The 25,627-nt window shown below is 40.2% G+C and overlaps 1 protein-coding gene across 49 annotated transcripts in view; it reads right to left on the bottom strand.

Moving 5' to 3' along the window:
* The window catches only part of camk2b1 (calcium/calmodulin-dependent protein kinase (CaM kinase) II beta 1), a 71,587-nt gene that overhangs the window by 18,993 nt on the left and 26,967 nt on the right, over positions 1 to 25,627 (bottom strand). For 7 of the 49 annotated variants that reach the window (XM_065947783.1, XM_065947798.1, XM_065947809.1 and 4 more), the window contains 11 exons: positions 24,605 to 24,677; positions 20,342 to 20,444; positions 19,632 to 19,715; positions 19,377 to 19,471; positions 18,260 to 18,382; positions 18,049 to 18,132; positions 16,071 to 16,113; positions 12,100 to 12,195; positions 6,079 to 6,116; positions 3,845 to 3,877; positions 1,590 to 1,658 (listed from right to left, as the gene is read on the bottom strand). In XM_065947783.1, coding sequence (XP_065803855.1) covers positions 1,590 to 1,658; positions 3,845 to 3,877; positions 6,079 to 6,116; positions 12,100 to 12,195; positions 16,071 to 16,113; positions 18,049 to 18,132; positions 18,260 to 18,382; positions 19,377 to 19,471; positions 19,632 to 19,715; positions 20,342 to 20,444; positions 24,605 to 24,677 — 841 coding nt within the window. The remainder of the gene's footprint in view (positions 1 to 1,589; positions 1,659 to 3,844; positions 3,878 to 6,078; positions 6,117 to 12,099; positions 12,196 to 16,070; positions 16,114 to 18,048; positions 18,133 to 18,259; positions 18,383 to 19,376; positions 19,472 to 19,631; positions 19,716 to 20,341; positions 20,445 to 24,604; positions 24,678 to 25,627) is intronic. The other 42 variants (XM_065947827.1, XM_065947886.1, XM_065947870.1 and 39 more) reach the window with 14 other exon arrangements.

The raw sequence follows: 25,627 nt of genomic DNA, 5'->3' as shown, positions 1-25,627 counted from the left end.
ACAGATAAAAGATGAGCATTTTGGCCAGTATTTCCCCCTGATTGAGTATTCACAAAACACCAGAGGGGACCTGCCAGGGCCCGCTTGGCAAAGTCTATAATTTACAAGTAATTTGTTCTAATTTTATTTTATCAATTCAACATTTGACAATCAGTGTCTAACCATCGTGTTTCAGAGAAAACCCCTTTTATGGTTTGTAATGGCATATAAAGGGTTAAATGAAAGAGGTAACGTGTCCCCAGTCAAAATTTTCCATCTCTGCTGTTGCTAGGCAGAAAACGCCATACTACGAGCTCTGCGATTGGTGTCCCCACAATAAAATTACAGAGGGCCTGGTACATGTTAATAAGAGTAATTTCAAATGACAGTAAAATTATAAATCCCATCTTCATTGTTAGCTGATGGGCTTTTTGCTTTTGCAAACCCCTACTGCCATGACAAACGAAGAATGGAGTCATTTGTAGTATATTCAGAGGTGAAGAAAGTTTACCAGTCTACAACCGATAAATGAAGTTGATGGGAATTATACCTGCAGTGTGTTTGAGCTGCTTAAAATATATTTACGTGAAAATCTATTTATTGAAGGAAATGGGGTTGTAGCCAACACAAAAAATATGTGTAATAGCCTCATTTATCGTACTATAAGTACATATATGGATACGATTTAGATGTTTGCAATTTCAAAGTACATTTTCAAAACCAAACAAGTGACCTGACTGGATGATTGATTTTTAAACAGCAGTGACATGGACTTACACAAAGAGCTTTCTGACCAATAAATAAAATCACAACATGCTTTTAAAAGGTCACCTGCATTGCCTGTAAAAATGTACATTCACTCACACAACACACATTTTTGGGGGGCTTATCTTTCTAAAACCAGGTGTGTTATTAGGAAATCAGATACCCCACAACCATAGCTCTCAATAGTAGAAAATTATACAATCTGGAACTTGCTGCATACATGAATTTCTTTCAAGAAGCACTCAATGAGCAGTAATAATTTGGATATCATCTCTAGAGTAAAAACATAAAAGTGATCGCGGAGCTTAGGCCCAAGAGCACGCAGGATAACACTCAAGCCAATCCAACAAATGTTTACGCCATCAACAGAAGAGGAGGAATTATGAATCTGTGTGGCATAAACTGGTCTGCATTTTGGCTGCAAGGATAATCTGCAGACTTTGGAAAGCTAACCCGGTGGGGAGCCTCCTCTCTGCAGAGGCATACATAAAGGGGAGGAGGTAAATTACACTGACAGCCCCAGCAGGCCTTAACTGTCTGTTCCCCGTCTGCAAACTCGCAAAGACAGAGAAACTGACATGGCTGCACAATATCAACCAGAGTACAAGTCACATAGCATTGCCACCTTCGATGAGGAGATGTTTCCTGGCACCACCTGCTGATTTGAGACCTTTCAGACAGCCGTGGCAAAGATCAACCACAGCCGACACGACAAACAGACTGGAAAAAAAAACACACAAAGGTGAAGGAGAGGGGGCAGTGGGGGTGGGTTCTCAGAGGAAAGGAGGCTAATGGGAGAGACTCACACGAACACAAGGGTGAAGGGGGGGTTAGAAGGTAAATACCAGAGCAGGTGAAGGGATGTTTCCTTTGGGGCTGGTGACTATGCTGTTTTTGGTGCTGTTTGTCTGGGGCTGTGCAGAAGAGGAGAGGAAAAGGGAGGAGACACAACAAGAGTGTTAACAACAGCAAGAGGGACTGTGAGTGTGTGTGCATGCACAAGGATGTGTGTACTAATAAGTACGTTTGTGTCCCTGATGCAGCTGTCCTTATAACTGTGTTTCACCTTGGTTTTTGTAAAACCCCTCGCTTATTTTGAAAAAAGAGGTTAATAGAGTTTTGTTAATCCTGAAAAAGTCCAGGAACTGTCCAGGAAACAGTTATCTGTATTGTTATATAAAACTATTTCACTCTGAATCTATTTTTTTCAATTATCAACATGGCTAGACATTCCTATAAGTTAGGATTACTTTTTTGGGGTTCATTTTGTCATTAACACAATCACTTTTCAAATGTACAGATTTACAAAAAAGTATGATGCAACCCTAGTTTGTGATGTGATTTTTGAAATTGCTGAAACACAGACTTGTGGGAAGAAACGAAAGAAGACATGCAAAAATATGAAAAACAAAAATGCTTGAGTAAATATCAAATAGAGCAGTAAAAACATTTTTGTTTTCACAATAGTTTTGACCTATGAAATAATTTGTTCACCAATGTGGATTATTTTCAAGCTATGAAATATCAAACCATAAGGCTTTGGTCACTTAACCTTAGCTTTTCTTAACATTAAAGGTTCCTCAATTGTACATACATCTATCATATCATCTATTTCTATTCATTGCATCTATTTCTGTTTTTGGGAAGTTCATTTTAAAGTACAAATATGTCAAATTATCAGCTGGTATCAGGCATGAGAGTCAGGTTACTGTATCATCGGTGATGGTATCACCTGATTTCACCTGAAGTTAATCAATATGAAGCCCTTACAAACAAAGAAAAGAAGTGTGTGTGTATCTGAATGGGTATGTTTAATATGATTTGAAATTGTAAGGGCTGGGCTTACTCAAGAGAAAATAACAGAGGAGAGGAGAGGAGAGGAGAGGAGAGGAGAGGCGAGGAGAGGAGAAGAGAAGAGAGGAGAGGAGAGGAGAGGAGAGGAGAGGAGAGGAGAGGAGAGGAGAGGAGAGGAGAGGAGAGGAGAGGAGAGGAGAGGAGAGGAGAGGAGAGGAGAGGTCAGGAGAGGTCAGGAGAGCGACATACAGCTGCAAAGATTGCAAACACACCAAACAAGGCATACAAAATAGCCATGAAAATAAAAGCTGGTTTAAGCTTACATTTTACACACAAACGTAGCATGAACTCAAACACACCCATTCCCATACAAACATACTCACACACACAAACACACACCAACCAAAGCTGTCTTCAGCCATCACTCTGCTGCCTCTGTGGAGCAATAGGAAACGTTTGCTTCGGAAAGTATTGATTAGCGGGGTAAGACTCAAAGTATGTTTGCAGTAACAATGCATGTCTTAGCATTTGATTCATGATGGGGAGAACACCCTTCATATCCCTTGATATCAGCAGCACAGACCAGAAGATACTGTATAACTAATCTTCACAATAAATACCATTCAAAGATCAAGGCCAGAGTCAGGATGGAGAAAGAGGGTCAAATTCTCCACAGAAGGTTCCTCAGGCGGACAAAGGAGGCAGTGCACCGGGAGAACAAAGAAGGGAAAGGTTCAGGAGAGATGATGGGTGTGTGGGAAAAATGACCTGTCAGGTCAGAAGGAAGAGAAGGCAACTCATGGAAGGAAGAGGGAAACAAGTACTGAGTCTAATTCCCCTTCACTTACCTAACTTGATTTAGAAGAATTAGTTTAGGTATGGGTTTTCATCCTAAGTCTTGATACACTTTTAAGAAAAGTCAAGTGCTGTCTTAAGAGCTCAAAAGTAAACTAATGAACACTAATGAACTCATACATTGGTCCTCTGAAAAGTTGAGAAGGGCCTAAGTTGGTTTCAGGTTTGTCTTTGATTGAAAATCAGCATTTCAACAAATGCTCTTATTTGTAGGTGCTCCTGTTGTATTTTGGGGTAGCTTTTATTTTCTGTTCATCTGTGCGCTTTGGAAAAAAAAAAGTTTGATGAATGTGGCACCACTAAATCAATAATTCAGTGTAGAGTGGGGGGCTTGACCCGTCTTGCAAAATTAAGCAAAAGTGGGGATGGAAAGGCGGAAAAAAGAAATCCAGGAGAAGAGAGAGGGAGCAAAACAAAATTGAACAGGCATATGTATAAATAGCATGCTCACCATGTACTGGACAGTAGAGCTGGACTTGCGTTTCTGTCCACAGGCGATTGATTGATGGATGGAATTATTGGCGGATGGATGAATGGTAGAAGAAGTGGGGGGGGGGGGAAATATAAAGTAACCAATGACAAAAAGTGAATGCACTTTTACAAGAGAGAACTTGTCAGAGAAACCAAAACATTGCACACACCCATGGCAATTCAGCTTTCTATACTGAATAAGAGCAGGATCAGACTTTCCAGAAAGCGTGAGCCAATGCAGAGTTCGTTCGAGTGGCTTCCGACAGAAATGAGAGTTTCAAGTGATATTTGGAAAAGTAGGAAGATGCAAGCGAGGAGCCGTGGCAGGTGAAGTCATCAAGAGCAGCACATTTCTAGCTGCTGTTACCTAAATAAGTTATAACGTCCTCAGATGATAGTTGACGGTTTCTGAATAGGTTTTCTAAAAGCACTGGTTGATGGTCTGTTTGTTTTGGACCTCTGTGGATAATTTGGCTCAGTTTGAGCCTTTGTTTACGTTTATAGTCTGGTACACTGTTGTTCTTGAAGTATATTGAAAACAGAAAGTTGAGAGATTCTTCTAACAAAGTTCGAGTCCACTCGGGAATTTTCTCAACTGATGATTCAAATCATTCACTTTTAGAAGCAGACCTAACAAGTTAGAAAAAACCTTGTCTAGCTAGTTTACCATCCATCGTTAAATGTTTTGTAGCAGTTTATTAGTTTTATCCAATTAGAACGTTGATGTGAGTGCAACAAGTAACTTTAAGAAACTATCAGAAAGCAAGCATTGTGTTTCATTGATACAACTGCTCTGTAAGAAATGCTGAATGGACTGGCTTTTGTAGGAATAAGTTGGCAGCACAGAAGGGTGATTGTGGCATGTAGGTAGAAAGCCGGCTGCACTGAGCAGATGCTCAAGATGAAAAGCATCAAATGCCAAAATGAACAAGAGGAAGGAGAAGAGGAGAAGCTGAGGTCAGAGTCGCCAAAAGGACAAAAAAGACTTGTAGAGGAAAGAAACATAGGAGAAAGAAAGAGATAAGGGAGGGGAGGAGGAAATCAAGGACAACCGCAAACGAAGAAGACGCCGTTAAAAATGGTTTGGGGCGAGTGTGTGGGGAGCCTGTTGCTAGGCAATGAGTGCACCACAGTGGAAGTAAGCGTCTATTTCTGTCGTCTGAGTTTCCAGGGTCCAGACTGGCAGCTATTCCTGGAGCCGGAGTCAGATTCCCTGCTGAACCGACTGAGCAAGGAGAGATAGGAGGGGGGGGGGGGGGCTATGTATGCACACACTCTCAGACACACACAACTGCACATGCACATAAGCAAAGCACACACGCAGACACCCACGCATATACACGCTCAATGTGCAGGAATTCTTAACACCACTCATTCGCACCTTCAGTCTCAGTTTTAAGGGTAACAACAAAATGTGACGTATTCACACACACACACACACACACACAGTCGCACTTACTATACACACACTTGCATGTCCACGTGAATGTGCACAAAGCTCTTCCAAACGTAACGTATAATGCTTGGAAGCAAACACATTTATTTGTGCGTGCAAATATGTTCCAAGCTTTGTCGCACAAAATCATGCATTCACGCTGATGCATTCATGGACGCTTGCGTGGGATGTGTTACCGCTGGGTGTGTATGCGCAAGAGTGGGAGGGTGAGAGCTCTTCATTAAAAAGAATGAACAGGAATGTGGGGTTAAAGACCAGATGGGGTGAGCAGGAAGAGGAAGCGCTGAAAGAGGAGGAAGACACAGAAATGGAGGAAATGTGCGACGTAGGAAGTGATGGAGAAAAAAAGGCAAGTGCTTACAGATGGTTACGTTTAATTATAACGGAGATGGTGAGGAAGCAATGAGCTGAACAAATAAAGGGTGCTTGCAGAAGGATGTGCCACACACACACACACACGCACACACACACACACAACTTAAGACAAAACCCCATCCTCCGTATGCATCACAAGACATAACACATCCAATGACGATATGACAATCACAACGTGAGACAAAATGAGAGAAAAACAAACACATTCAACACTCGAGAAAAGAGTGCAACAGAGGAGAAAAGTGAGACAAGCCAGATTGGAACAGAAGCAAAATAGTGGAGCACAGAAAGAACAGAAAAGAGGAAGGAGAGGGAGAGTTTCTATCTTTGGAAAGTTAGCACGTTACGAAGACAGTAGGCAGAGATGTGAGGATGACCCTTACCTTGACATCTGCCTTTTTGTTGAGCAAGGTCTTAGCTGCTGCAATGACAAACACAGGGGGGGGGGGGGCAGTCAGAGAAAGCGAAAAATGACATTCACAAATAATCAAGACAAAACATCTATTTGACTTTGTAAAGTGAAGTTCTTTGTTGACCTTGGTGGTGAAATATCTTTTTAAAATGCAATACCTCAGGGAAGTACAGTAGCCTTGGGCTGGAAGAGCAAGGACACCTCAGCATCTTTCTAATGAAATGCTTTTACTGTGTCACCAATGCAGTACTGTGACTTTCAGCTTTAGACAACCCTGACACCCAAAAATTCACGTCATGTTAGAAATGTGTAAAAATTACTTATTTATCTTATTCTCCAACACTTTTAACCAACTTGACCTGTTTTTCCTCCACAATGCAGCATTTAAAGAGATACTTCACCGATTTGCATTAAGCTTTGGATCATTAGAAACCTGGTAGTATTTTTGAATAGTCGTGCATCCTGCTCTCATTTTCAACTGAGATGGGAAATCTTTGTATTTTTAAGTCTGAAAAGGAGCTTACAATTATGCAAAAATTGTCATTTTGCGTCATTGGAAGTTAGCGGGGTGAAACTACAACGCTAGTTCCTCATATTTTTGACCACTGAAGGTACAGACCAATCACAGATCAGTGGGTGGGAACTCACTCCCAGAATCGAAACTTAACGTTCGCCTTAACGTTGCTTGGAAGCTATGCTAACAGGCTCTATGGAGAAAGCTGATAATGGCGAAAAAATATAAATACAGCGAAGAGAAGGCTGCTGCCGACAGGCCGGTCTTGTGTCCTGAAGTAAATATGTCTGTAAACCTGACCTTAGTGGGCGTGGCCTGCGGTGCTGTGCATTCTGGGATTTGGTGTCTTTCATCCACATGAGCCAAAAAAACACTTTCTGCCTTTTCTCGGCCAAGAAGGCACCAACTTCAAAATTTAGCAACATAGTCCAATAACTATAGGGTCAACACACAATGCTTTATGTTTCATCAATACATTAATGTCAGAGAAGTAAATATGGACTATGATTTGTTGGTTCTCTGCTACCTCATGCAAAGTTCCTAACATGGCATTGAGAAAAGGAAACAAAGATGGCTTCCTGGTACATGCCAACAATATCGCTGCCTTTAAGAACTCAACGGGGGGCCTTAAAGAGGATTAGTTTCTGTCTTGTGTCTAATCAAGGTAATGAGGGAGGAGGCTAGGAGAGGAAGAATGATACTGTAGACACGACTTTCTGCTGAGCATAATACGCATAATCCTTTACAATAGTGGAAGGAGTGTGCAGGCGATGGGCGATGGTGCCGTGGGGCATTCACCGTGGATGCACAGACAGCAAGGTGGTCCGATTACATCAAATTGATTCACGTTCACCCAGAGGGGACGCAACACAATGTTAAGTAGGTGGAGCATGTGGGTGTGTCTTGGCAGGTGTAAAAGGAGGATTTACACTAACAAAAAAAACAACATTTTGATGAGATTAGACGAGTAAAAGTGGATTTTTACTTGATAGTGCATACCAAAACTGTCTGGGAGATTTAAGTACTGTTCGCAGTCTTACCCAGATCACACACACACTCGCACACACAAAATGTGATCTGGTAAGCAGGAGTTGATACTTATAATTCTTTTTTTTTTTGGATGATTAAATATTAGGCTATTTCATTTGTTTAACAGGTAAAACTGTGTTTGAATTTTTCTGCAGTGCAGTCTCAGTGACTGCAAAAAACCCACAGGTGAGATCAATGTTCAAGAACTTTGAAGAAATTAAATCCCATAGCATCTTTAAGCACAGATGGATGGGTGGTAATTACCTTTGGAATTCACTTGATTTTTAAGCATTTTGAACATGAGTGATGTTGGAATCAAGTCTTAATATTGAAAAGTGATATGTGTCAGCAAGGCAATATGAATGCACTGTCAAAATATGAACATTCAAGATAAATTTTACATATGGCAAGTAACCTTATTGTGTACCTCTCTCTCTTATTAGCATAATCTTCCTGTTTTACAGTTAAACAAATAAAGATTGATTTGATTTTATTCCGTCATGCCTGAATAATATGCCTAACCAAACAGGCTGACAGTACACCATTCTTTAAAACGTCCTGACATACTGGTAAACCATATCAGACACATATATTGCAAAAATAATATCAAGGAAAAAACTTAAGAAAGCATTTCATCGTGTTCATCAATGCACAAAAACATCATTAAAGGACATTTCACCAAAGGAAATCTGATAAATCCTAAACTTCTTGTAAATCACAGAAATCACACAACCTGTGTTCCTCCTGGATGTTTTAAAATCATCATTGTAATGTGAAGAGTCTGCCATTTCACTTTTGTAAATACCCATATTCTAAATCATTTACTGTACAGGAAGAATTCACTTTGAAATTCTAACCTGCCAGTTTAAGTCCCAGACCCCTCATCTGTTTCATTTCCCTAGACGTCATCCATGCCTTTTAAAGGGCTGAGTGCAATTTCAAGTCCAATCAGATGCAATCACATCAGCATCCAGCGACGTTACATAAAACACTATTTCTGGCCGTCTGGGATTTTTTTTTCTTCCTTTCTCTTTTTGTTTCTGCACTCTAAACATGAGACACAGTTTCAGTCTGACTTATTATTACTTTATTTTCCAAAAATGCTTCAAGCTAGTAAAATTTAAATATCAAATGAAGCCTTAATTCCATGCAGATTTCCATTGGGTGAAGACGTCTATGGAAAAAAACACAAGGCCAGTTCAAGTCCTGGCAAAGTTTTTTTCAACTAAAATCCCCCCCTGACAATCAAAATTAACAAGCTTCACCTGAAAAACAAGTCAGCAATTAACAGAGGGATAAAAAGATAAAAGGGTGCTTGACTACTCCTTTTTTTCTTTAATATAACTCTACATGAAATTGAGGTTTGGATATTAATCAGTCAAAAAAGTAGCAACGTGACGTGATTCAAATACATAATCTGGAGTGACTGAGAGTGAGAGAATGTGCATGGTTTGTTGTTGTGCTGTTCCTGCTTTTTCCAAAAGCTGCTTTTTACTGAGGAGAAGAAATGAGGTCAGAATAAAGTCAAGTTCATTCTGTCGTATTCTCTAATGGCTTGGCAGAAGAGGAGAGGACATGAAATGGGAGCAGAGATGAAGAGTAGGAAGAGGAAGCATGTCAGTGATAAGGCTATTACGCTGCACTTTTCTCCGACATCATTACTCTGTCAGAGCAGAAAACTGCATCCTCTACAAAACCCAAAGTGAAAGTTTAACTTTCAGTAACGAAGAGGAAATCTCTGTGGAAACCTGAGAAATTAGAGGTGGTTTGATTTAAATCGGAGGCAGAGAAGCAAGTGGCGCTCCTTACCTTGCCACAAAGTACACATGAAGCAAGAAGAAAAAGGAGGAGTAGATTAAAAACAAATTAACAGCTATGAATTCCAGCTCAAAGACACACAAGATGCACCACAGTGAGAGTGACGCAACGATGGGCAAGGATTCATATGAAGTGGTTATAGAACTACCTAAAATTATGGAACTACCTAAAATTATGGAAAAGGAGTTGCAAAGACCAACTGGAGGGAACAACTTGGGCGCAAGAGCTCCTAAAGAACCTTATTTTGATAACATGTTTAAGGCCGGGTAACATGTCAGGATACATTTGTAATACTTCTGCATGTGGAAAGGGTAAAATCTACTAGATAATAATTGAATTAATGTGTATTAATATGCAAGATAGAGCAAGGTTTCCGGTAAAACAAGTGAGGCAGACTGAAGCTGATTGGGGGAGACAGCCCACTATGAATATTTGATTGGAGCCCTGTGGAGGCATGAGGAACACAGAGAAGGCTGAGGAGTCCCAGTGGTCCACAGAAACAAGGACACAGCCACTACGTCCGTCTCCTTCACTCAACACTAGCCTGTCATGTGAAGCCCTTTGTCCTCTTTCCTTGGGTTCATTTCTGCACAATCGGAGAAAACACATACTGTAGGTTTTTTTTGTTTTTTTTTAATGCTACCAGTTGTCTGAATATATATCAAATATACTGCTCCTGCATTTGAAATGTTTAAAAGTCTGCTTGAAAGCTTATGTTTGAAAGCAACACTTTAACACCAGAAGTCTCAGAGAAGCTTTGTGGACACAGCCAGGGGTTGTGGCACTGGCACTGGTTCACTATGTTCTGTGTTATCCTCATTCGGTAGCCCCAAAAAGCCAATGCACCAGTTGTGTAGACGATGGCTTAAAGTTAGCAAAAGACTTAACATGAGATTGAGATTGAGTTTAGCTCAGCTTGGAATTTAACTCAAGACTCATGTTCACTCATTACCCTCCAGTCTGTCTCCTTTTCATCCAGTCTCTGTATGTTTATGAAGCCGACTCCTAGCTGGAGGTTATTTATGACTTTTTAAAAATCTAGTTTAAACTTACTTCAAATTGGACAGATGCTTCTTCATATCTCCCCAGGCTTACTGTGGCAAATCAGATGTTTCCATTTTGCATGAAATTGCACAATCTTTTAAACGTGGCTTGCTTTCTTTTTAACAAACATTTATAACTGGGCCATGGTGTCTAAATTTCAAAGTTCAGTAGATGTTTATACAATCACCTTCATCCTGGGGCAGTATACTAAATGTATACATTCTAAACTACAAAATGCAGCCTACAATTTAAAATCAGTAAATCTTTCACTTCCAAAAAACTAGCCCATCCTTGCATCTTTCACACTGGTGTTCACAATGCACCAAACCCGTCCCCCCAACCCCCCCATGTTGCAGCACATGCACCAGTCCTGTGCCCCATGCAGCATTCACCGACAGCCGTTGGGCAGTTCCATCCTTAAAGTATCAGGGGCAAACTTTCCAGTGTCATTGTCAGACAGAGAAAAGAAGAGAGAGGGAAAGAGGAGAGAGGGGGTGACGTTATGAAGATATAACATGATGATGGAAAAAGAGGAAAAGTGGGAGTGATACCGGTGAATTTGTAGAAGGTGACCTGTGAGGTAGAATTGGGCAGACAATAGGATAGAGAATTGGCTAAAAAATTAAATGTTGATGTGACGGATGATTTACAAGGATAAGTGAGAAGTGAAAAAGAGAAAAGAGAGCGACAGGACAGCAGCGTTTAGGGGGCAGAGGTCATGCACTATGCCTGTGTTTATAAATTAACATGATGCGATGAATACGGGTAAGTGGAGATGACAGAGCAGTGATGGGCTTTACAGCCAACCAATCAGATCTCACACAGGAGGTGACAGATGTGCTGGGATGGAGACTGACAGCAGTACCTGGGCTTCCAACCAGGTCATCTACTCAAAATAAAGGATAAAAAGGGGGGAAATGGAAACTGAAATATTCACAAAACTTCTCCAGAAATAACAATCTGTGAGAGGAAGATGATCTTAATAAGAGCATTTAGCAAAGAACAAAACTAAAATACGTAGGTACATATGAATATGAAACAGGCTTAAAATTATGTCTTCAACTTGTTTGTAAAATGTATTTTTAGAACAACTTCTGTAAAGAGCTACAACAACTGTCACAGTCATGGCATCTGTGTTTTGACCTCAGTATTATTAAATACTGTTCATGTAAAGGTATACAATTTGGCCAACGGCAGTTGAATACCAGAGTCCTCCCAAAAACTTGATAACTTACATTATAATATTTTTGGCTTTCCTTAACGATGTTTTCAACATTAAAAAAAAAAAATCTCAAAACTCTCAATGGAAGAAGAGGTTCATTGTATTTTTTGTGATTATGCAACAATTTTCATAAACCTGCTAAATAGTTGGATGGAAACATAGCTAGTGCTTTAAGTGAGTAAATGTGGTTAGCGGTGTTGTCGGCCATCATGCTCTGAGCTTCCATGCTTAGCAAAGAGGTAGTGGGGAGTAGAGAAAAAGGGGGAACACAGGAAGAACAAGAATTAAGGGTAATAGACAAGACACAGCAGTAGGAGGGGGATAAGGGAGAGGGGTGGTGTGCCATGGATGAACCTCCAAACTACCTTGTTCCACCAGCCCTGCTGTGGTGCCGGCGGCTGCAGCCACTGCTGCCGCGGCTGCAGTGACAGAGGCTGGAGCGGTGGTCTGCCTGCTGCCGACTGTTAAAGAGTCCAACACCCAAGAACACGTGAAGAAAGAGAGTTACGGGCACGAAAAACGTAAGAAAATAGGTAGAGGAGGATGAAAGTGGGGTAGAAATGGAGAAAAGGGTGGAGGGATATTTTGAAATAAAAAAAGCACAGCAGGTAGGGAGACAAAAGAAAGAAACGGTGAGATACAAAATGGCAGAGACAAACAGTCCTCATTAGTTTGGAGAAAGGGAGTTACATTTTAAACACAAACCGTTGACATTATTTCACTTGTACAGAAATGCTGACAGAAGGATCAGTAGAAAAAAAACAAGGTGAAAAACAAATCTTAACCTTCACCTGAGAACCCCTGATGCATTTAGTCTTTTTAAAGTTCCTGAAAATAGCAATAGTTGTTGTGATGATGATGATGATGATGATGGCACAGATTAAAGTCAGGGTTAGTAAATGTTAGATTTGCAGTGCCCAACAACCTTCATGACTGTGAGTAAAATGCTTTATGTTTAATTGTAACTGCTGGGAAATGAAAATTGCATTGCCTGTGTACTCCTCTCTTGCTACAGGAATTAGTTTCATTGTAATCAAAGCAAGAATGTTCACAGGGGTATGACCTGTTCTGAAGGGATATATATGACAGCAATGCTTCGATTGAAACTATAGCCCTTATGGATATGAAGAAAATCTGTAAAGTGCATTAACACTGTTTGATATTGGGATGACAATAAGTAGTGTAATAAGTAAATATATATTTAAGAAAGCATATTGGCTAAATCTTAGAGTTTGTATGGCTTTCTGCTGCTCTGTGGGAATAACACAGCACCTGTGTTTGGCTTTCTGCTGCTCTGTGGGAATAAACACAGCACCTGTGTTTGGCTTTCTGCTGCTCTGCGGGAATAACACAGCACCTGTGTTTGTGATTATGTCTATCCTCAATCAAATGAAATTACTCACAGCTCATTGGCTGTTTTCTTTCACTTCAAGGTCAATCACATTTTAGCTAATTCTCCCCATTACCTTATCCATCCTACCATCTTACATTGCATGTGCAAGAAGACTGACTGAACTAATTTGAGGGTAACAGAGTGTTGGCTGGAACTTCATCTGATATGGTTTAACAACTAGAAGAGATTAAATTGAGATGTGAAGGGAAAAAGAACAGCATCCATTTCAGCACAAAGACACTGATCTGTACAATGCATGATTTATAATAAATTATGGTAATATAGTTCCCAGTTACATAAAGCACTGATCTCATATGATGATTAACTATGCCGTGGCTACCTTTTATGTTTTTCTTTTTTTACTTCTAAAGTCACTCTGACTCACTCACCGGAAGAAAAAAAGGTGAAAGCATGTGAGAAAATGACATCTAAAAGCAGTGAGGCAGCCAGGACCCACACACCTTGGTCAGTTTGTGTGTGTGTGTGTGTGTGTGTGTGTGTGTGTGTGTGTGTGTGTGTGTGTGTGTGTGTGTGTGTGTGTGTGTGTGTGTGTGTTTGTGTGTGTGTGTGTGTGTGTGTGTGTGAGTTAAAAAGCTGAGTGAGTGTTTTGTTGATCTTAAGACTCTTTCACATTGCAAAGCTTTCTTTATCAGAGCGGCCGCACTGAGTCATGTTTACTGAAGTAGCATGCAGGCACACACACATACCGACATCACATTAATAAATGCAAAAACACACATACACACACACATTCTCACACACACACACACACACACACACACACACACACACACACACACACACACACACACACACACACACACACACACACACACACACACACACACACACACACACACTGTTCAAGAACATGGAATCATTGGTTGTGATTTCATTAAAGCGCTGACATTCAACAATTATGAAGGAACTGCTTTGAATTCTTCCAACAATCCAAGTTCTCTCGCGTCATTTCTGAGTCCTTTATTTCTGCTCAATTGAAGAATCCTTAATAAGAAATTAGATCTTATTTTTACTGACCACAACAGTGCTGGAAAGGTAGCAATGACACTGATGTTGAGTAATACTTAAATTTTGTGTCCTATTGTCTTTATAATAAAAGAAGAGGGGCAATTTGCGACTGCAGAAAGTTCTTGGCATCTCTAAGGTAGCTTCAAGACGTGGAAGGCTTTAACAAGTTGTATGTACTATAGCAAACATATCTATGTCAAACCTTCAGGAATGTGTCCTCTATCACAGAGATATTCAAAAATTCAAAGATGAGAACACAGACAAGAATACATGCAGAGCTTGCTGACCAAATTCAGTGCTTCCCCATTCATTTTAGAGCATTGTTTGATACAAAGCGACCCATGGCTAAGATATGATTTGACACTTCTTCAGGAAAGAGAGAATGTGTTAGCTTTAAAGGTGAATCCATGTGTGAATTTTCTAACTTTGCTTAAAGAGCCCATATTGTGCCCTTTTTGGGGTTCGTATATTTAATCTATGTACCTACTTTTGTATGTTCACAATAGCTAAAGTCTGAAAAAAGTGTCTGTTTTCATGTACTGCTCCTCCTTGCTCCCTCTACGCTCTGAGTCTGTCAGCTACACTCTGTTGAGCCCACACTGTTAGACCCCACGTGGGCCAAGTCTGCTCTGATTGGTCTGCCGATCCGCTCTGTCCTTATTGGTCAGTTGCTCAGCACACGTCTCGGAAATTTCAACATGAGCTGCTGAGCTATCCACAACGAGCCAACGGGCTTAGATCAGTGATCTCACACTGACAATGACGTCGGACTGACACATTTTTTAGAGTGGGGCTAGAACCGAGCGTTACATGCAGCTAATGCTACAGCTAACAGGAGGACGTAGGAGAAGCCGCGTTTCCGCAGACTTTGAATTTTTGCACATAGATGTGCCTAAACATGCACAGGACACTTGGAAAACACACTAAAGGGCATATAAAACCAGAAAAAGCATAATATGGGACCTTTAATAAATTTGGAAAAGCAGGATGTGATAAAAAAAACATCAGAAAAGAACAGTCAGAAATCAGTCTTTGTTTTTCAAGGTGTTCACAGCTTCAGGGATTTCATTGCATTTTCAAGGAACAATCTGAGTAACTGTAACTTCGACTTCTTCCTACTTTAAGATCACATCTGCCTAGTTTGATCACCTGTTCAGATTTTTCATATGCACACTAACTTGCAGAATTCCATTTGGATTACTTATTGCCTGTCTTCCTGTCTTCAATATGTGGCACTCCACCCTATCTCGTAAAAGTGTCTTTGTGTGCTTATAAAGACAAAGTACACAGACTTATGCCTCTGCAAAATTATTGCTCGGACATATCTGATGTAACGTCAGGATGTCAAAAGAACGCAACTTTGACGAGCTTTTGCAGCACAGCATCTCATATCTCATTGACCAATCTGATAAGAGTGAATGTGTTGCTTTGCAAGATCATTCTAGTTTCCTGGTGCTAAAATGCATCTATCTTCGACTGACTTCATTTGCTTGTCATTGAGCAATGCAAAATCTTTCCTTTGCCTTGACTTGAACACAACAGAGGACATTTAGTTGGACATTGGTTGTAAAAGTGAGATGGAATTACTGTCTGTGTCAATCTTTCTCTCTTTAGTTCAAAAATATCAGATAAAGAGAGTAGGAGAGAAACAAGATGACTGCATTGAAAGTAAGTTAACAATGCAAATCTTAGCGCAATGTTTCCTTCTGAATAAAAAACATGGACAGAGAGAAGGGGAAACACTGAAGTTGCAAAAGAGATGACTTAAAAATAAGATCCTGCTTCTGACAACATGCTCTGTAAACTTTACATCAACATATGTCTCTATGGTCAAGGGAGACAAAATGTTCTGTCAATGAGATCTGTGCATTAACCATGTGAACATTAACATATTTAGTAATGTGGGATACTTGCCAGAGAAGTTTCGAGAAACCAGCATGGTAGTAAGAATGGCCCCCTGAAAAGATAACAATTCATTTTCAAACATTTACACAAATAACATAATCATTTAATCACATTTATATAAATGGGACGACATATTGCCTCCCTTTGTCATTTACTGATGCAAAGTAGAAGTAATGATTGAACAAATATCCAGCCGACAGAAGCTTTCACATTTTCTGTACTTACTAGACAAAGACAGGTCTTTACTGAAAAATTATTAGGCAAATTTAGACTACTGTTTATAAACAGAAAATGACAGAAAAAGTAAACGAAATAGCACCAAACAATACTGTGTGATGGACAGATAATCTCCATAAAAAGTAGTGTAGACTACATTCTGACAAAGAACCTGTCAAAAGTCATCACAGCTGGGCATTAAAGGTGAAACCACTAATAAAATCAATAAAACAGACACACATAGAGAGAGTGAACAAGAAGAGGGAGAGAGAAAAGAGTGAGCGAGACATAGCAGCTGATCCTGGTTTTCTCTGGAGACATCATTTATAACAGGAGCTGCAAACTCTTTATAGAGCTTTAAAAATGGCACTGAATATCAAATAGGCCGTGATATTTATGAGCTGGGTTGAGGATGAACTGTGCAGCCTTTTTCTTAAATAAGTTAAGTCATGCGCTTGTTGGCAACTTGGTTTTGATCTGAATTTGAATATGATGTTTACATAGTACATGACAAACTAAATTATTTGCAATAAAATCACTTATATATATATATATATATATATATATTGCATATTATTACAGAATCCTGATTTGTGACAATCTACGTGTAGTTATGTGTTGAATTCTCGTCATGTCACGTCATGTCTGTGTTTTTAAATTGCTGTTGACGGGCAAATAAGTTGTGTAGTATAAAAACAACAACAAAGCAACTTGCATGTTGGAGACCCTAGTAAATAAATTTGTAGGAAAATAAATTAGAAATCCTATTTTTAACTAATGTGATTTAACATAGGGGGGAAAGTAAAGGAAAGTAATTATTCATATGCACATGGCGGACAACAGACTTATAATTATAGGCCTGCTAGGTGTCACAGAGAACAGGAACAGGTCAGGATTAGGTGAAATAACAGCCACAGGAGTGAAATAAAGTTTTGGTGTGACGAGAAAAGAGATATCTAACAAAGTGTTTATGTAACAAGATTGCAAAGTGTATCTCATATCAAAGGCTTTAACAAATAATTAATCGTAGTAACTAAACCTGGTGCTGTGTGTACTGAAGGAACAGCGCATCAGTCTCATATGGTCCTCATGTTGCCAGGATCATAATCCTCCTGTCCAAAATGAGCGCCACAGACGACAGCGTTTTTTATTGACTTGTTTTAGATTATGGGAGCTTATAAGAAGAGAGTCATCACAACCATAGAGGTTGCTGCTTAAAAGTGTGTTTAATTTTGTGATTGTGTATGTTCTCATGCTACATGTTGCTTGAAGTGTCGTTCTGCTTTTTTCATTTCCAATACATTTCTACAGCTGAAAACATCTTAAATCCTGATATTGTTGTTTCATAATGAATGCCTTTCAACAAAATATTAATTGGGCACTTGTCTTTTGAATAATTTGTTGAAATAAAATGTGTTTATGATGTAGTTACCTGAGATTTAGCAGAGCTACAACTAGCAGTGTTTATCAATAACACTCAGGAGTTAGAGTATTTACAGCCACATGTTATAATTATTAAAATCAAAGCAATCTGCAGATTTTTTTTTTTTAACTTTCTTTTATATTTACTTGGGATTAATTTAAAACTCTATAGAGATCACAAATACTGAAGGAAATAAGTAGGGAATTGAAATACTATGCATGGCAATATGTTGATATAAAGGGAATTAAAGAGCAACGATGAGTAAAGGATTTTTGCAACCTGCACAAAAGCTTATAAGAGCAGCAGAGGAAGACGTGGGAGGGAGAGAGAGAGAGCATGCAAACAGACCTTGAGTTTCCTCCTGGCATTGAATTTCTTCAGGCACTCCACAGTCTCCTGTCTGTGCATCATAGAGGCCACTGTGGACCGTTGCTGAGGAAAGAAAGAAGACAAGGAGGAGGAGGATAACAGAAGAAATCATTTAATTCAGTCTTTTGTGTTTTTCTGTGAACCACTTTTTCATTTCCATGCATTAATAACTCAACAAGCGGACACTTACGCAGACCCATGGGTGCTTAAGGGCCTCCTGAGCAGTGATCCTCTTGGCTGGGTTTATAGTCAGCATCTGGTTGATCAGGTTCTTGGCCTCTGGGGTGACTGTGTCCCACTCAGGGGAAGGGAACTAAAAGGACAAGCAGAACCACAAGATTTTACATTCAGAGTTGAGCTTACACATTAAGCCGATAAAACTTCAAATCATAAAAATGATTTTTTTAACCAGAAGATATTTAATCAGCAGTTATTAAGATCCATTTCTTGTTTCACACATTTTTCAAGCAAAGAGGATTCAGCTGCTTGCCTGGTGAATTTACAATAATCTGTTGTATCATTTTAAATGGAATATGTTTGAGTTTTGGACTGTTTTCAGGATAAAACTGGCAATTAGAAATATGAAGGTGAGTTAATGGTGTTTTTGCTTGTGTTTCTTTCAAATATTAACATTATGATCATTGCAAATTGTCAATGAACCAAAACATAAACTTAGGCCAGAAAGATAAGAAAACAAAGAAATCACTCGTTCAAACTCAAAAGTTAAATATCTTCATTGGACCTTAAAATTCAAATAGCTTCTTAACTGGTCTATCAAAAATCTTTTGAAGCCCTGTGTAATTGTATGTTGTGGCCTACTTCTATGATATGCTCCTTAACTAAGAAAAACACTATTGAATTCCAAAGACATCGCAAAAAACCATCAGCATCAAACAAAGCCCAAAATCCCTGCCCAAAGAGTCAGTCAGCCTCTCCCCCTCTCTCTCCTTCTGCTATTTGGCACGAGTGAAAAAGTGATCTAAGGTGAGGCTCCCTCTCTTGCACCCCCTGAAATATGAATGAGGTGACTGAGTTACGTAACTCTGCTGCCAAAAAGGAATTAGGGCAGAGGGAGGAAGGTGAGAGTTTAAGGAGTGAAGAGGAGAAGAGAGTGTAAGGAGAGGAGAGGAGAGGAGAAGAGAAGAGAAGAGAAGAGAAGAGAAGAGAAGAGAAGAGAAGAGAAGAGAAGAGAAGAGAAGAGAAGAGAAGAGAAGAGAAGAGAAGAGAAGAGGAGAGGAGAGGAGAGGAGAGGAGAGGAGAGGAGAGGAGAGGAGAGGAGAGGAGAGGAGAGGAGAGAGCAGACTCACATCGTAAGCCCCGGCTTTGATCTGCTGGTACAGCTTGTGCTGGTCCTCATCCCAGAAAGGAGGGTAACCCACCAGCAGGATGTAGAGGATCACCCCTGAGACACACAGAAAAAAAACACATGATGACACATGCACAAACACAAACACACACAAGGGAATGTTGTCATAAAATGTGCTTCAGTATGTGTGTGTTTTTGTGTACACTCTAGGAAATTCCAGTTAAGGGGGTGTGACTAGTCTCTTTTTTCCTCTCACCGCAAGCCCAGATGTCCACAGGTTTGCCATATGCCTCCTTCCTTAATACCTCAGGGGACAGGTACCCCGGTGTGCCAGCAAATCCTGCAGAAAAAAAAACAAGAACACACACAATTGATTGACATGCCCAAGGTATCTGCTCTCCATGGATCCGCCTGTATAGAAGCAAGATAATCTTCTGTAAACTAAAACCTATTCATTCCACACAGCAGACTGAGATCTTAAAAAAAACACATCTGAGGCTTTACGGACAGTTGATTGTCAAGGACAGGCTAATCTCTCATACAGGCAAGAAACCAACGATGGTAAATGTTTTTCTAGTGGAGATCCAGGCCAGTGTGCCATACTAGCCTGAGACTGACATGTTCACCTGCACATACTTTTTTTTCTTTCCTTTTTTGAAGGTATTTCCAAACTTAAAGTTTAACACTTTGGCCCTATCTTGTCAAGAGTTTGATAATCCTGATTAAAATATAGCATAATGTGGGCCAAGATGCATTTTCTATGATCTGATTATTGTTACTGTCATATCTTTAGATCTTCGTTTACCAAACTTTTTTTCACGTTTTTATGCTTAAGTCACTGCAAACTTGTCAGGGTTATATGAAGTCAGTCCTCACTGCTAGCAGAGCCTTAACCTAGAAATAGTGGGCCCTTAAACGTTTAAGATGACTAAATAAGAATTATAGACTCCTATCTGCAGTACGTACCAAACCAGGCCTGTTGATCCCCCTGCACCTCGATGGCGAGGCCAAAGTCGGCCAGCTTCACTGCTGCATTCTTACATTTGCTTGCAAGGAGCAGGTTCTCTGGCTAAAGAGGAAGACGAGGAGAAAAGTAAGGTTATGAAACGTTTTGAAAAGATTGATGGGGGTACAAAAATATACACTCTCAAATTAGAGGAAGAGTTGGAAGTAGATGACTATGCATGCAATACATTTTTAATGGGGTTCCTACAATACAGACTCATCAGGACTGTATTCAGCACAAAAAACACACATAAAACACACAGACATCGACCCTTGAAACTTCACACTTATGACTTTCTTGTATGGCTTTAAATTTCCATCCGGTGCAGTCAGTTTTCAGTGCTTTTTTTGTCCTCGCTTCATGTGGCGTGTTCACGTCTATAGGCTCCGTTTCTGTGGCTTAGATGATGCAGTCCATCTCATTATTCTCTGTCAGATGACGGCTTTAATAATGGAATGCTCACTGGACCCTTGCTCCTTCTCACTTTGTCTCTCTCCATCTTACTTAATCATTCCCTCCGTAAGAGGTACTGGCACTCTTGAGAGAAGTATTAATATAAAATATAGAACAATGCAACTCTTTCATTTGTTGATGTCACCAGTCTGGCTAGCAAGCTAACCTACACTCCACGCGTTTAAATAAAACAATACATATTAGCCTGGGAAGACTGTGATTTCTCAGGAGGTGGGGCTCCCTGAAAATATTTTCAATTTGACTAAAATGCGTGTTGTTTTGTAAGAACACAGCAGAGCATGCTTTGGCAAACTCTGTGAGAGCCTCTGACATAAAGTGTTGCCTTCAGGTCAGAACCTATGAAGAGAAGCTTGTTCACTCTAATCTGAGGGACATATCATTCAGCTAAAACTTTAATCCTGTTTTGAACCTAACCAAGTAGTGATGGTAAATAAACCAAGACAAATTTGCAGTTGATTGGTAAAAAACAGGTTAAAAAAAGGCCACCATAGGCTTAGGGAAAATCAAACCCGTGGCTAGAATAATTAACAATGGGCCTTCACCATTGACATAAGACTCCTACCTGAGAAGAATTTGCTTTTGGATATTATTCCACCAATCAAAATGTAAAAGTATTGCAGTACTATTTCATATTAAATATTTTTCCAGTGTCATGTTGTGATTTTCAGTTGAGAATTTTTTCTTGCCAAAAGTGAAAATTATTTGAAAATCTGCAAGAAGTCTAGCAGTAATTTCAGGTGTTCCAGTAGTAAGGCTTATAGGAGCAAAAATGTTGACGTAACAATAATCAGAAATGTAAATATCATTTTGGTAAAGTTTTACTAGTGAATAATAAAAGTGACAGGATGTCTCAATACGAGGAGAGGACATCTTTCATAGTGTTGTACTGATGTGTGAGTCCTCTAATAATTTAACAGTATAGTTACTCAGAAAAAGGCTTTTCCCTTATTACAGTCAGCCCTTTTTAAATCACTAATGCACATCTCACCTCTCTTGCAGTAAGCCTGTGTATTTTTTACTACTGTAAACAGCAACACAAGTGCTCTCTTACAGCATGGAGAGAATGAGGACATTATATTTAGGCTGCATTTCTGACACCGCCTCCCCTCCCTTACACTGCAGCAGGGTGTCTTTGCACCCTCTGCCTTATTTTCTCTGATTTCTCTCCTCAGCTAATTTGTTAGGAGGCAACGGAATACTGCGTATTTAAAGTGTAGACAGTTAAAAGCTTGCTTTTTAGAGTGGTTGAGCTCATAAGTAAAAGAGAAAGGAAATGAGCAAGCGGGAGAGACAGTGAGTGAGGGCACCAGTAATCCTGAGGCGCTGTGCCTACTTCGTGTCATCACATTCTCCCAGCTCTACCATTTGGTTAGTCTTTCCTCTTTTGTAAACGAGGGACATAGAACTTGCCAACACTGCAGCGGCAGTAAGATAATCCGTGAAAAAAAAGGATGTGGGTGGAAATTTGGATGAAGCATGTGCTTCCATCAAAAAGGTGCATAAATGCAATGCGAATCATCCAGGCCATGTGAATTGCATAGCTGCAGAAATCTTTTTAACATCAGTACTTGTTCAGTCTCCATCTCTTTAGCATAAACATACAGACAATTAAAAAATGCACACACAGCTGACTAGAAACTGGTATGAAATGAGAGAGAGGGAGGGTACATGTGCATTTGAGAGCAGTTCATGAGTGGGTGAATCAAAAGGAATGACTCCCTTCTTTCTTTCTTGCTTCCCTTTCATTGCTCTGTTTGTAGAATATCTCAAGCTGCTGCAGCAATCCTGTTTCCTCCAGAGAGCGTAATAAAGATTTGAACCTCAGATTCAAAAGACACTGGTCCTGACTCATTAACTATACTTTGAAGATATATATTTGAATGATGAGATTAAAGTTGTTTCAGTAAAGGATTTGACACCTTTCATTTCATCCATTACATGTGACAGACTTTCAGGACTGCCTTTCAGTTTGAAGTATAATCTGAAAGGCTCTGCCCCTAAAGTTGGTCAGACAGCAGAGAAACTATACAGTATTTGCACTGCTGTCCAGGAAATATAGGGCAATTGGTGTCACCTTTATCTGACATCCTTTAAATTTGTTTGCTGTGTTGTCATCTCATTTGCCAATTTAAGGGATCTTGTCAGCCAGGCTGTCCTCAGTCATCACACTGTGACCTATTGCATGAAATGCTCTCCAATGCTTGGGTGTGAAACCAGATAGGCATGTCATCTAAATAAAGAAATAGCCACAACAGTATTCATAAACACAACACCACTGCTTGTCGCTTGCTGGAACACTGGGACAGACATTTGCACATAAGAGGAGTTTGCTTGACAAAAGTGCAACATGCCAAACAAGATGCGATATTCAAGCATGCACAGACAAAAACACAACCGGGAACAAGACATGACAGTAAGAGGACTGGAAACTTAAATCTGTTAACACTGTGATTCACACACAGCTCGTTGTGTCTGAGGTGCTGCTTTGTCTGAGGAAACCATGCCAAAGGCACAGTTATAAGCCAAATTTAAACAAAGCAAAACTTCACATAAGTTTGAAGTTCAAAGTCAGTAATCAAATTAAACATGGCTGCTACTTTCTGTACAGATTTACTTAAATTTGAAGCTCCGCAAAATCCTTGAAACTTAAAATGACTAACGTATCTCTGGAAGTTTACAAAATACATCGATTCAGCAATCTAGCAGGTCGAAGAGACCTTTAACCGTTCCAAGTTTATTAATCGGCTTTCGGTTTCCAACCCCCCAAACCGACAGTGCAACCAGCCAGTCGCCTTTCAAACAAATGTCACAGCATCACACAGCAGGGAAAGAAAATGAGCTGCGATATTTCAAATTCTGGGGGTCATTAAGTAATCTTTAAAGGCACACTCAACCACACATGCTGTGTCATTATCAATACGTAACATCTTTTTCAGACTAGGAAATGAACCAATGGTCAGATTAAGGGTCTTCCAAGCCATGTTGCCAGCTGTGCAATGACAAGATCCTCTTCCAAAAAGGTTACAGAGCGGCAGCAATGCTCAGCCTGCATGACCAGCACTGCATGCTTTAAATCTCCACATACTGGGGGGTTGTGGTGTTAACACAACAGGAGGAGAAGGTGACATAGCTAGAGGCTGTGTACATCAGGGCAGAGCCAGAGGAAGGTCAGGGGTGGCTCTGAGGGAGCATGTTTCAAACATTACTCTGCAGTCCTGAAAATGTACTGACTTCACTTGAGTAGGCTGCGTGTAAAAACACAAATGTGATAATCAGTTTATCTCAACTTTATACACATTTCTCCTGCCAGCCCCCTGGTAAAAACTCTACACCAAGTTTGTCCATTCACCACAACAGACAGAGCAGAATATCCTTCTACAATATGTACTGTAGCGATATTAACATGGGAACAGGCACCATATTGGATTACACCTGCTACAGAAAGCACCAAGGTGCCCCCTCCTGACCCTAACCAAAGCCAAATGAACTATATCTAGGAGTAAAGCCGTGACCCAACAGAGCAATACCCTAATGTGAAGGAAGTGAGAAAGGCAAGTCCATATTATATCGTGTTCCCACAGCAGATCACGTGTTCCTTTAAGTCCAAAGGTTTTGCAAGTGAAATTATGTCCACAAACATTACAAACAGTTTCTCTATACACAGACTACACAAATAACACACTCAGGAACCCCATCACACAACAGTAGAGGAGACTCAAATGCAAAGCAAGGTGATTCCCATCACTCACCTTTAGGTCCCGGTGCACCACACCCATTTGATGGCAGTGAAGCACCGCCTCCAGGATCTGCTGGATGCAATGACTGCATGCAAACACCAAGGGAGGAGGAGGGGGGGGGGGGGAGCGCATGTTAGTTTGAGCAGCACTACAATCCCGTGCACAGGCCAGAGATGTGGGGAGGAGAGGGGAGGGAAGGTAGGGGGAGGTATGGTAAGGAGTGGGGGAGGATTGGGGTTCAGCAGGGCGTTGAAAGGAATCTTCAGTTGCAAGAAGAAATATTACTTTATCGTCACATCTTTTATTGGCTTTGTCAAACCCCAGTTTAGAGCCAAGATTATGCAAATGAAGCAACAATGGCTCGGTAGGTTAGCTAACACTTGTGGCTAAATTGTAGGGCTCTAACACTTAATAGATGAACATAAGGGCTTCTCATTTTAAATGTATAAAAGGATGTATATGATTCCTTGATTAAATGCACTTCAGTACTGGATATATAATCAAGATCTTCCATCAGTACTTTTTAAGTGAGTTGTCCTTTTAGTCAATGCTGTGTTAAACCAAACCATATAATATATGATATTCTTTGTCTTTATAAAAAGTACTCTTAATAATGCATAGACATACTCCTGTGAGACATTTGTACTGTTCAGTTGGCTGCAGGTGAACACTAGTACCCCACCACTCTCCATGTTTTTAGCCAGCAGGTCTTGAGTGACGAGAGGGGGTGTGAGAATGTGGCTGGCAATTGGAGACACAGAGGGAGTTGATGAAGGAGGTGAGGGAAGGAGTGAGTCAATGTGCAATTTATAACATTTAGAAGATGTGTCTGGGATCAATGCCATGTCTGCTGCAGGCCTAGCTGACCTCTGCTGACAAGAGACGTCAATCTGATGTCAGTTAGCTGAACCGCAAACTAAAAAAACAGTGACAAGATGGGTGTTTCTAGTCGGGGGGGGGGGGGGGGGTATGTATTTTGTTTGTGTAGAACATAAACATCTGACATCTGTGCCTAGGGGCTATGTACAGTATTTC

Source organism: Labrus bergylta, chromosome 2, assembly GCF_963930695.1.
Source record: "Labrus bergylta chromosome 2, fLabBer1.1, whole genome shotgun sequence".
Lineage (NCBI taxonomy): Eukaryota > Metazoa > Chordata > Actinopteri > Labriformes > Labridae > Labrus > Labrus bergylta.
Note: the sequence above shows the minus strand (reverse complement) of the source record. Positions and strands in the feature narration are given on the sequence as shown.